Source organism: Chiloscyllium plagiosum, unplaced genomic scaffold, assembly GCF_037043375.1.
Source record: "Chiloscyllium plagiosum isolate Xiang-an unplaced genomic scaffold, Cpla_swu_hap1 HiC_scaffold_21, whole genome shotgun sequence".
Classification (NCBI taxonomy): domain Eukaryota; kingdom Metazoa; phylum Chordata; class Chondrichthyes; order Orectolobiformes; family Hemiscylliidae; genus Chiloscyllium; species Chiloscyllium plagiosum.
The window spans coordinates 55,429,269-55,441,338 of NW_028270159.1; the positions used below are offsets into that span (position 1 = coordinate 55,429,269).

The following is a 12,070-nucleotide window of genomic DNA, read 5'->3' on the forward strand; positions in this document are numbered from 1 at the left end:
CAGGTTTTGATTCATTAATATGTAAATCCCAGAATTTCTTTCAAGCCAAAGCCCCGAGACAAGTTAAGGTTTATCAGTAGAAAGGTGACATCTCAGATCAGGCAATGCATTTTGGGTGTGAGGCCTTGTTTCAAGTCTGTTTGTGTCTCAACCTGGAGTCAGACTGGTTTTATTTCCAAAGTAGGAATTTATAAAATGCCACATTTATACAGACACTTACAGACTGTCTACAGATCATGTCCTTTTTGAACAAAATAGAATGTATCTGCAAATGTAAATTCACTCCATAGACTTAAGTGTGCATGCACATGCATGTGTGTGTGTGTGCACGCTTGAGAGAGTGTGTGTGTGTGTGTGAGGGAATATGTGTGAGTGTGCGTGTGTACATGCATGTGAGTGTGTGTGCTTCAGAACGAGTGTGCGCGAGTGTGAGGGAGTATTCACCTGTGAAAGTGAGTATGAGAGTGTGAGTGGATGTGCATGTCTGAGAGAATGTGTTTATGAGAGAGGGTCTGTGTGTGTGTATATGTGTCCATGTGTGAGAGTGTGTATAATGTGGTAGGGTCACCTGTAGTGTGACATGAACCCAAGGTCCCAGTTGAGGCCAATCATATGGGTACCGAACTTGGCTATCAGCCTCTGTTCGGCCACTCCACATTGTTGCGTATCCCGAAGTCCATCTTGGAGGATGGTCACCCAAAGATCCGAGGCTGAATGTCCCTGACTGCTGAAGTGTTCCCCGACTGGGAGGGAACACGTCTGGCAATTGTTGCGCCGTGTTCATTCACCCCGTGGTTGTAGCGCCTGCATGGTTTCACCAATATGCCATGTCTTGGAGTATCCTTGCCTGCAGTGTATGAGATGGATAACATTGGCCGAGTTAGCTGAGTATCTGCTGTGCATGTGGTGGGTGGTGTCCCCACATGTAACAGTAATATCCATGTCTAGGCTTTGACATGTCTTGCAGAGGTTGCCATGACAGGGTGGCATGGTGTTGTGATTGGTGTTATATTGAAGGCTGGGTAATTTGCTGTGAACGATTGTTTGTTTAAGGTTTGGCGGTTGTTTGTAAACAAGAAGTGAAGGCACAGGAAAAATCTTGGCAAGATGCTCATCATCATCGACACATGCATTACCGGCTGTGGAGAACACGGTCTCTCTCTCCCTCACACATACATATAAGTCCATGGGGTGAATTTGCATTTGCAGATTTGTATTTGCAGATACATTTTATTTTGTTCAAAAAGCACACAATCTGTAGGCAGTCCATGTGACATTTTATAAATTCCATTTTGAAAACAGAACAAGTCTGACTCGAGGTTTGGATACAGAAAGATTCTAATCTCACACCATTAATGCATTATCTGAGCTGAGATGTCACTTTCTTTTTATATACTAATAAAACCTTAAATTATCTCGGGGCTGTGACTTGAAAAAAATTCTGGGATTTCCATATTAATCAATTGACACCTGCATCCCCATTCTAAGTGATTTAAGTCTTAACAGCAATCTAGGTTTGTTCAATATATTGCATCAGTTGTACGACACTATGATCTTTTGCTATAAATTCTGTGTCGTATGATCCAGCCCCACTAGTTACCTGATGAAGGAGCGGCGCTCTGAAAGCTAGTCCTTTCAAATACACCTGTTGGACTATAACCTGGTGTCGTGTGATTTTTAGCTTTGTCTACCCCAATCCGACACTGGCACCTCCATATCATGTCTAAAAATGGCTCTTGTATGGCAGTGGTAGTGTCCTTAACTTTGAACCAGGAGACCTGGGTTCAACTCTCACCTGTGCCTGTGAGGTATGCAGTAACATCTCCGAACAAATTGGTTAAAAAACATTCTTTAAAAAGACACAGTCCAAGACACAGCAGCAGAAGCAAACGAATGCTATCCTTACACGTTTCAGTGCATATTTTTCTAAGTTCAGTAGCTTCCTCCTATTAGAAAGTAAGGTTTCTCGCTCTTTCTTCTCCGTACTGTATGACTTCTCCAGAACATCCAATTCAATCTACATACAGCAGAAATAAAAAGTAAACAACTGCAGCTTAACACAGCGGCTGAAAGTTTTTGGGATCGTCAGTTATTAGGAAAATTTTTTGGTCTATTATAAAGGATGTAATAGCAGAGCATTTGTGAAGTGCATATACAATCAAGTACAGTCAGCATGGTTTCATGAAGGGTAAATAATGCCTGACAAATTTACTGGACTTCTTTGAAACGAACAGGACAGATAAAGGGGAAGGAGTGGAGATAATACATTTGATTTTCGGAAGTCATTTGATAAGGTACCACAGATTATTCCAATTGTTCCACAGAAAGGGCACAGCAGACATGTGGAGACTGTTTAAGGAGCAGTTGCTGCGAGTGATGCATGCATTTATTCCTGAGACAGGTAAGAAGGGGTAAGATTAAGGAACCTTGGATGACGAGAACAGAGGAGCTTCTCATCAAAAGGAAGAAGGCAGCTTACTTAAGGTGGAGGAAGCAAGGATCTAGCACAGCTTTAGAGGATTACAGGCTTGCTAGAAAGGAGCTCAGAAATGGACTGAGGAGAGCCAGGAGGGGGGCACTGAAAAGGCTTGGCGGGAAGGATTAGGGAGAACTCAAAGGCATTTAATTCATACATGAGGAATAAGAGAATGATCAGGGAGAAGGTAGGGCCGATCAGGGATGGCTGAGGGAACTTGTGCATGGAGTCTGAGCAGATAGGGGGAGCCCTAAATGAGTTTTTTGCTTTGTTTTTTCACTAAGGAAAGGGACCTTGTTGTGAGTGAGAACTTTGAGGAGCTGGGATACAGGCTTGAACAGGTCAAGATTGATGAAGTTGATGTGATAGAAATTTTGGCAAACATTAAGATTGGTAAGTCCCCAGATTTATCCTAGGTTGCTCTGGGAAACAAAAAAGGAGGTTGCTCAGCTGCTGGTGAAGATCTTTGCTTCCTTACTCTCCACGGGAGTCTTACCAGAGGATTGGAGGGAGGTGAATGTTGTTCCTCTTTTCAAGAAGGGGAATAGGGAAATTCTGTGCTGTATTTTTCTATGTTCTACAGATTGGGCTACTTAATACGGTAAGAGCCCATTCTGTTGGAAGCAGTACATGAGCATGTATAGAGTACTGACTAACTAATAGAAGACAGAGACTTGGGATAAGGGAAGCATTTTGGGGATGGCGATCTTGTGGAGAGCACCACCAAGCGCAGTGCTAGGGCCACAGTTATTTACAATATGTATTTATGATCTGAATGAGGAATGTACTGTGGCCAGGTTTGTGATCACACAAACGTAGGTCGGAAAGCAAGTGGTGAGGGTGATATGAAGAGTCTGCAGAGGGATGCAGTCAGATTAACCACGTGGACAAAGATTTGGCAGATAGAATATAATGTGAGGTTATACATTTTTGCAGGAAGAACAGAGGAGTAGAATATTGTTTAAAAGGACAAAGACTGCTGAAAACTGCATAACAGAGGGATTTGGGAGTCCCCATGCATGAATCACAAACAAACTGGCATCCAAGTTCAGTGGCTGGTAGGGAAGGAATGTTGGCCTTCAAGTTTCAAAGGGAATGAAATATAAAAGTTGGGAAGTTCTGCTAAAGCTATAAAAGGCACTAGTCAGATCAGAACTCGAATACTGTGAACCGTCTTGGTCCTCTTATCAAAGGAAAGATATACCTGCATTGGACGCAATCCAGAGAAGGTTCACTAGGAGGATACCAGGTATGGAGGCCTTATGAGGAGAGGTTGAGTAGGTTGGGCCTGTAAATTTTGGAATTTCGAAGAATGAGAAGCAATGTTATTGAAACATACAAGATTCTTAGGGGACTTGATAGATTGTTTCTCCTTGTGGGCTTCTCCCGAGGGTATTGTCTCAGAATAAGGGGTCACCAAAGAGGAATTTTGTCTCTCAGACAGAAGTGAACCTATGAAATTCTTTTGCGTACAGGGCTGTCAAGGGTGAGTTGTTAAGTATGTTCAGGGTTAAGACTGATGCATTTTTAATCAGTAAAGGAATCAAAGGTTATAGGGAAAAGGCAAGGAAGTGATGTTGAGGATTATCAGATCTTATTAAATAGTTGAGTAGCTCTGAGTACAGAGATTAGCTTTTATTTGTCATTTCTACCATAAACAACTGATACAGTAAAAACGAGACAGAGTTCCTCCAGGACCAAGGTGCTACATGGACAGCACAAACTACACAATCGTTCACAGGGCGACATAAACTGCAAAACACGCAAGTCACAGTGTAATAAGAGAAAGATAATTAATAGACATTGTTCAAGCAGCAATTCAAAGTCGTGCAAACAATTTCATATGAAAAAGAGTCTGATCATATAGCGTTAAGGAGTCTGACGGCTTGAAGGAAGAAACTATTACAGTCTGGCCATGAGAGACCAAACGCTCCGGTATCTTCTGCCAGATGGCAGGAGGGAGAAGAGTTTGAGTGAGAGGTGTGTAGGGTCTTCCACGATTCTCTGAGCCTTTCAGATGCAGTGTGTGTTGAAAATGCCTGTAATGGTGGGCAGAGAGACCCCAATGATCTTCTCAGCTTGTCCTCACTATCCATTGTAGGGTCTTACAATCCAAGACAGTGGAATTCCCAAACTATGCTGTGATGCAGCATCTGAGGGTACTCTCAATTAACTCTCTATAGAATGTGGTGAGGATGGAGGGGGGAGGTGTGGGAGGTGGACTATACAGAAAGGAGAGGTGCTGTTGGACTTACTCGGCTATGGAGCTGGTGTTCAGGGTCCAGGTGAGATTGCCTGCCAGGTGGATGCTCAGAAATTTGGTTCTCTTCACGATCTCCACAGGGGAGTGATCGCCCCATGCCCTCCTAAAGTCAACAACCATCTCTTTTGTCTTGTCCACGTTCAGAGACAGGTTGTTGGCTCTGCACCAGTCCTATAGCCGTTGTACCTCCTCTCTGTGTGCTGACTCGTCGTTCCTGCTGATGAGACCCACTACAGTCGTGTCTTCGGTGAACTTGATGATGTGATTCGAGCTGTGCGTTGTGTGTCAGCAGGGTGAACAGCAGTGCAGCAGACTTGTGGGCTCAGCAGCCCACTTCTGTCTTACGTCTTCTGGTTTTGTAGGTTCTATTGCAATTGCAAGATAGTAATTTTGGAAATTGAGGCTGATGGTATGAATGGCTGGATGTAAAAGGGGCATAGCAAGGCTTTAGCCCAGAAATCTTAGCTGGAATCCCATTTCATTTTCCACTTATGCAATTGTTTGGACATAGCCACATGAGCCGCATATCAAAGTCTTCTGGAGCAAGCATCCAGTGAGGAGGAATGCAGGACGATTACAAGTACACAGACTTACTTAGAGGGCAGATATTGTTTAAAGCTCAGCATTATGAGAGAGTCCATTCTTGGGAAAAGGAAAAGTGCAAAAAGTCTAAATGTCTGAATTGTTAACAGAGAAACAGATGAGTGACTTCGGCCATAAAATTGGAGTGCTGGCACAAGAAGAAAATGGAATTCAAAACTCTTACAGAAAACATATAAAAGCAAAGAGACAAAGCAAAATTGGCAGAAGACATTGATGAGACCTGAATATTGTGCACAATCCTGAGCATCAGGTTCAATAGAACACTGTTATCTTAACTGTGCCATACGTGCACTTAAGAGTGTTTGACAGGGACAATGAAGAGAAAATTTTACTGTGTTTAATCCAATGCTGTGCCAGTCCTGGCTGAGTTTGATGGGGACAGTGTAAAGGATCTTCACCCTGTATCTAACCCCATGCTGTCGCTGTATTGGCTGGGTTTGATGGGGACAGTGTAGAAGGAGCTTTATTCTGTATCTAACCCCATGCTGTACCTGTCCTGGGAGTGTTTGATGGGACAGTGCAGAGAAAGCTTCACTCTGGGGAGGAAGACAGTGGTGTAGTAACAACACCACTGTACTAGTAATCCAGAGGACCAGATTAACGCTCTGGGAGTATAAGCTCAAGCCCCAACACAGTATGTGGAATTTGAATGTAATTAATTAATCTGGAAGAGAAAGCAAGGCTCACGGCAGTTGAGCATCAGAATTATCATCAGTTGTTGTAAAACCTTATCTGGTTTACTATTTTCGTTTAAGGAAGCAACTCTGCAATCCTTACCTTTTAGAGTCTACACATGACTCCAGCTCCACAGCTCTGTGGTTTACCTTTAAATGGAGCATACAAGGCACTTTGTTCAAGAGCAATTAGGAATGAGCAACAATTAGCAACTTTGCCAGTAATGCCAAAGTCCACTGAAAGAATATCAGGAGCATGCCTGTTGTGTCGTAGGATTTCTGGTCCTTACCCACATGTTCTTTCGGGCTTCTGCAGCTTCTCGAGACACCTGGGCTAATGCAGTGAGCTCAGCTTTGTGTGCATCCACAATCGCACTGAAGCTGTCCACTCTCTGAGGTATATATGCTGCATCCTGAAACCATATAACAACAATAACACAAAATCTGGAGTCATAAATAACCACTCAATTCATCATGTCTTCTGAGATAACAGATCACAGCAGAGGAAAGGAACAAAGTCATTAGGGCATTGTTAGTTATATGTTGGGAGTGGGGGAATCAATTTTAAAGCTAGTCAGTAGATACAACAGGTCTTAATTTCTTCAAATTTCCCAGACTAATCATTAACATCAAGGAGGAGAAAGTGAGGACTGCAGATGCTGGAGATTAGAGTCAAAGAGTGTGATGCTGGGAAAGCACGGCAGGTCAGGCAGCATCCGAGGAGGAGGAGAGTTGACATTTCGAACATCAGGAAAACCTGGAGTAATAAGTAGACACGCAATGCATCTTTTCTCCTGAGATAACAAGCAGAGAAAAGGAATAAAGTCATCAGCAGGATGAAAACAGAATCCACATAGTAAAGGGACAATGATGAAGGGCTTATGCTTGAAACGTTGACTCTCCTGCTCCTCAGATGCTGCCTGACCGGCTGTGCTTTTCCAGCACCACACTCTCGACTCTGATCTCCAGCATCTACAGTCCTCACTATCTCCCATTTGATTATAACCTTACTGCGAAGCCTCTTCCAAGGATGCCTACCTTGAAGAAGTTCTCCTCCTCCCCTAACCGTTGAGATCAGTCTGAAGGGTCTGACTTGAACACACAGCTATGGATGTCTTCAGAGGTGTCAGAAGTAATTGCCCATCAGAAATTCAACTTCAGATGCAATTCTATTCACTCCACACAACATCAAGAAATGGTTGGAGACACTGGATACTGTCAAGGCTACGGGCCCTGACAACATTCCAGAAATAGTACTGAATATTTGTACTCCAGAATTTGCCATGACTCAAGCCAAGCTGTTCCAGTCCGGCTACAATAGTGGCATCTATGTGGGAGATTCCAACAATGCGAAAGATTCCCCATGTATGTCCTGTGGACAAAAAGCAGGACAGATTCAACCCAGCAATCATGCCCCATCATTCTACACTTGAACATCAGCGAACTGATGGCATGTGGCAACAATAGCGCAATCAAATGGTAATGACCTGCTCACTGATGTACAGTTTGGCTGCTCAGCTCCTGACCCCATTACTACCTCGGTTCAAACATAAATAAAAGAACAGAATATTCTAGAAGTGAGGTGAGACTGACTGCCCTTAACAACAACGCCACCTTTGATGGAGTGTGACATCAAAGAACCCGAGCAAAACTGGAGCCAAAGGAATTTGAGAAAATCCTTTCAACTGTTTGAATCATACCTGGCACAAAGGAAGATGGTTGTTGTGGAGGACAATCAACTTAGTCCTAGGATAATCTCTGCAGGCGTTCCTCAGGCTAACGTCCCAGGTCCAACCATCTTCAGCTTCTTCAGTGATATTTCCTCCATCGTAAGGTCAAAAGTAGGGATGTTTGCCGTTGATTGCTCAATGTTCAGCTTCTTTCAGAAAGCCTGATGTTGAAACATTCCATTTCCAAATTCAGCAAGACTGGGACAACATCCACATTTGATGATTAGTTGCAAGTAACATTCTCACCATGCAAGTGTCAGACAATGGCCATCCACCATTACAAACATGAGAGAATCCATTTATTATTCTTTGGTGTTCATTTAGCATTACCATTACTGAATCCCCCACTAACAACATTCTGGGGGTTACAAATGAGCAGAAACCATATTTATAACCATATTTATATGGATTCTAGCTACAAAAGCAGGTCAGAGGTTGACAGATCTGTGGCAGACAACTCACTTCCTGATTCCCTAAGCCTATCCACCATCTACAAGGTACAAATTAGGAATATGATGAAATATTCGACAATTGTCTGATAGTAGATTGTAGGTTGTAGCTAGATAGCACTCAAGAATTTTGCCGCAATCCAGGACAAAAAGTCTGTTTGGTGCGCACACCATTAACCACTTTAACATTTATTCCCTCCACACTGACACTCAGTGTGTACTATTAGATGCACTGCAGAAATTCACCAAGACTCCTCAGATAAAACCTTTTATGACCACCAACATCTAAAAGGCTAAAGGCAGCAAATACACAGAAATACCATCACTTTCAAGTTCCTCTCCAAGCCAAACATCCTAACTTAGAAATATATTACTGTTCCTTCAGTGTCATTGAGTTGAAATCCTGAAACGTCATCTCTAGCAGCATTATAAGTGTTTGTACACATCAATTCGGGATGGGCAATAAATGTGAATTCACCTAGCAACATACATATCACATGAAGGAACAAAAATAAAGACATTAACTCATATCAATGACGGTCAACATAGTTTCCATCACCAAGAGGAACAGCAGAGCAATTTTTCCTATTTCTTCCCCTGATTGGCCTTGAGCTTTTCATCAGCTTCTTCACCTTTCCCCTAGACAGTACTTTAACGCAACCCATAAGACAACATTGCAGGACCTATATGCTGAAGCTTCCTCCTTGTTTGAGATTAACTGAATGAGCTATACAATCGTGGATCACTGCAGTGTTCAAGACATCTCGCAGCAGAGTGTATCTGTACTAAGTGAATTTTAAAGACATTTGCAGACATATTGGAAGCATCCACTTATGATCAAGATTAGATCTCAATTAATCACAGCGAAGTTTGGAGCTCAAGATTGTGCAAGTCATTGTCAGCTGCCTGTCTCACTTCAGTCTATCTTGGTATTCTTGGCCAGTCATGACAAGGTTGTAGAGGTCTTCAGCACAAAAAAATGCCTTTTGACCCATCAAGTATGTGCATCTTGAAATATAAATTTGTCACCTCACCGTGGTAGGTCTGACTCTTGCTCACGTGACTCTTAGCTTTCTGGAGAAAAAATGGAGGAAGCAGTCTTTTCAAAGTGACTTTAGCCAACTTGTTACGGACATCAATAATTACTATGGAGTCACCGATAGTTCTTTTAACTTTTAAACATATTGATAGTCTTTGGTATCTTCCAAAACACTTGGGACATGTGGGACAATGTTAATCATTTGGAGGTGACACTACATAAAGCAAACACAAGAATTATGCTGAATGTTATAATGTTAGAGATCTACAAACTGAATAAATTAAGGGAGAGCAATCTGTAACCTACAAACCTGGAAATAGTAGGAAGTGATAGTAGGAAGATGAACATTACTCTGAAGTAAATCACTCATAAATTGGGTACAGACTACCTAGCTAAACGTAAATTTTCTTTGGGGGGGGTGTGGGGTGGCATCCAGCAACGATAACCTGTAACTCATGGAAGGTGACAGGAGAACTTCAGCAAACAGAAGAGGAGATACAAGCCCAGTAAGCCAGAGGTCATGAGCAGGCATCCCATTGTCAATCAATTGAATCCATTGCCTTAATTTATCATTCTTTATGATTAACTTAATAAATTTCAACCAGACCCAACCAATGTCAGTGACAAATCTTTCCCCACCAATACTATACCCCAGTGTTACACAAAGACAGACCTGATGCACCTGTACTGTACCTCAGTGTTATATGGTCACAGACCTGTGTTAGCAAGTCAATGTGCCCATCAGAACTGTACCTCGATGCTGCGGTGGTAGACCCATCCCCACCAGACCTTCTTCACACATACCATATCCCAGTGTTATATAATGAAAATGTGTTGCTGGAAAAGCGCAGCAGGTCAGGCAGCATCCAAGGAGCAGGAGAATCGATGTTTCGGGCATGAGCCCTTCTTCAGGAATGATTCCTGAAGAAGGGCTCATGCCTGAAACGTCAATTCTCCTGCTCCTGGGATGCTGCCTGACCTGCTGCGCTTTTCCAGCAACACATTTTCAGCTCTGATCTCCAGCATCTGCAGTCCTCACTTTCTCCTTATATAATGAAAGATCCAATCCAATCAGCACCATACCATAGTGTTATACAGTGACAGGCCTGCCCACCAGTACTGTACGCTAGTGTTATGCAGTGTCAGACCTGCCTTTTCAGTCCTATGCCCCAGTGTTATACAATGACAGACCTGTCCCCACCAGCACCATGCCCAGTGTTCTATGATAGACAAGCAGGAGGCTGGAAGAACACAGCAAGCCAGGTGCCATCAGGAGATGGAGAAATCAACATTTCGGGTATAACCCTTCTTTGGAAATGGAGATGGGGATATGGGGAATTGCAGATAAAGGGAGGGGGGGAGGGTTTTGGGTGGGGAGAGGAGTAGAATGGTGAGGTGGTGATAGGTGAATACAAGTGGTGGGGACAACCTGGTTGGTCGATGGGGGGGGGGGGGGTGGTGAATCTGGTTGGTAGCTGGAAGGAAGGGTTGGCAGATGGAATGGAAAGGAAGTGGGGCTGGGAAGAGAGTCAGGGAATGGTTGGGAAGGTTATGCTGTGTTGTACAGTGACAGACTGATCCCCACTAGTACAGAAACCTATTTTACATTGGTCAAGTTTGGAGGGACAAAATATTTAACTGTTCTTGTTTCTTTTCTTCATGATGCAAGTTGCAACAACAATATGTTAGTATTTAGCAAAGAGATGGAGGTGTCTAACTGGCTGCAGCTGGCACAGGCTACACTGACCATTGGAAATGGGTTGAAATCCCGGGCTGCACTGTGGTTTACTCACCCGCTGCAGACACTCCAGGATGTTTTGATACATTTGATAAATCTGTTTTGCAACCTGCACTTTAGTATCCATCTTCTCTATCTTATTCTCAATCTGACGAATAATCTATAAACAAACAAACAGATCTTAGTGTTTCTTCTACAAAGTGCATGTAAAAAGAAGCAACTAGAGATAGTGAGGAAAAGAAAGGTGGTTTGGAACGCTGAGAGGATTGAAAAATTTGAGTAGTTATCTGGTTGGTATTCTGGCAATCAAGATTCAGAATAGTTTTTGTTGAGTAAAGGCTTCAGGGATTATAGGACCTAGTCAGGTGGAGTAACAATACAGATTAACCTGATCTCTGTAAATAGCAGACAGGGCTAGAGAGCTGAATTAAATATTTTGATCAGATGTTTGATAGTTTTCTCAGTATCTGAACTTGAACATGCAAAGGACAGGATGTCAGCCATTTGTTCAGGTAGCATGGACAGGAGACACTGACAGTGGGCAGTCAGGATGGTTGGATTTCAGGTTTGCACCTCATGTACTTTGTTGTGAGATAAACATATATTGAACGTTTAAGCACAATTTTTTTCAAACAAAAAAACGATTATACAAGCCCAAAAATGACTGACAGTATAAATTTAGTAGGCGAAAGTGGAGACTGCAGATGCTGGAGATTAGAGTCGAGATTAGAGTGGTGCTGGAAAAGCACAGCAAGTCAGGCAGCATCTGAAAAGCAGGAGAATTGACATTTTGGGCAGGAGCCCTTCATCAGGAATAAATTAAGGGACTGAGAAATCCCTTTGAGGATTACATACATTCTATTGAAATATGCACCTGAAAAGTGTCAAGGAATCTTTACACAGCAACACTTGAAAGGGAGAGTTGCCATTCAAAAACTAGACAGTGATCCCCTGTGACTACAGGGGTTATTAGAGTTTGTAAGCAGTAATGTAAGCAGTTCTGGATTCCCACACTATAAAAGTAATGTGATTGAATTGGAGACGGGGCTGGTGAGATTTACCAGGATGTTGCCTTGGCTGGAGAGTTTTGGTTATGAA

General features: G+C 42.8%; 1 protein-coding gene across 1 annotated transcript in view; it reads right to left on the reverse strand.

Annotated features, from left to right (window-relative positions):
- LOC148146157 (coiled-coil domain-containing protein 183-like) overlaps window positions 1-12,070 on the reverse strand; it is a 63,588-nt gene that overhangs the window by 10,140 nt on the left and 41,378 nt on the right. The window contains exons 5-7 of the mRNA XM_087998697.1: window positions 11,028-11,132; window positions 6,307-6,429; window positions 1,907-2,017 (exon numbers count right to left, since the gene is read on the reverse strand). Of these exons, the coding sequence (XP_087854823.1) occupies window positions 1,907-2,017; window positions 6,307-6,429; window positions 11,028-11,132 (339 nt within the window). The remainder of the gene's footprint in view (window positions 1-1,906; window positions 2,018-6,306; window positions 6,430-11,027; window positions 11,133-12,070) is intronic.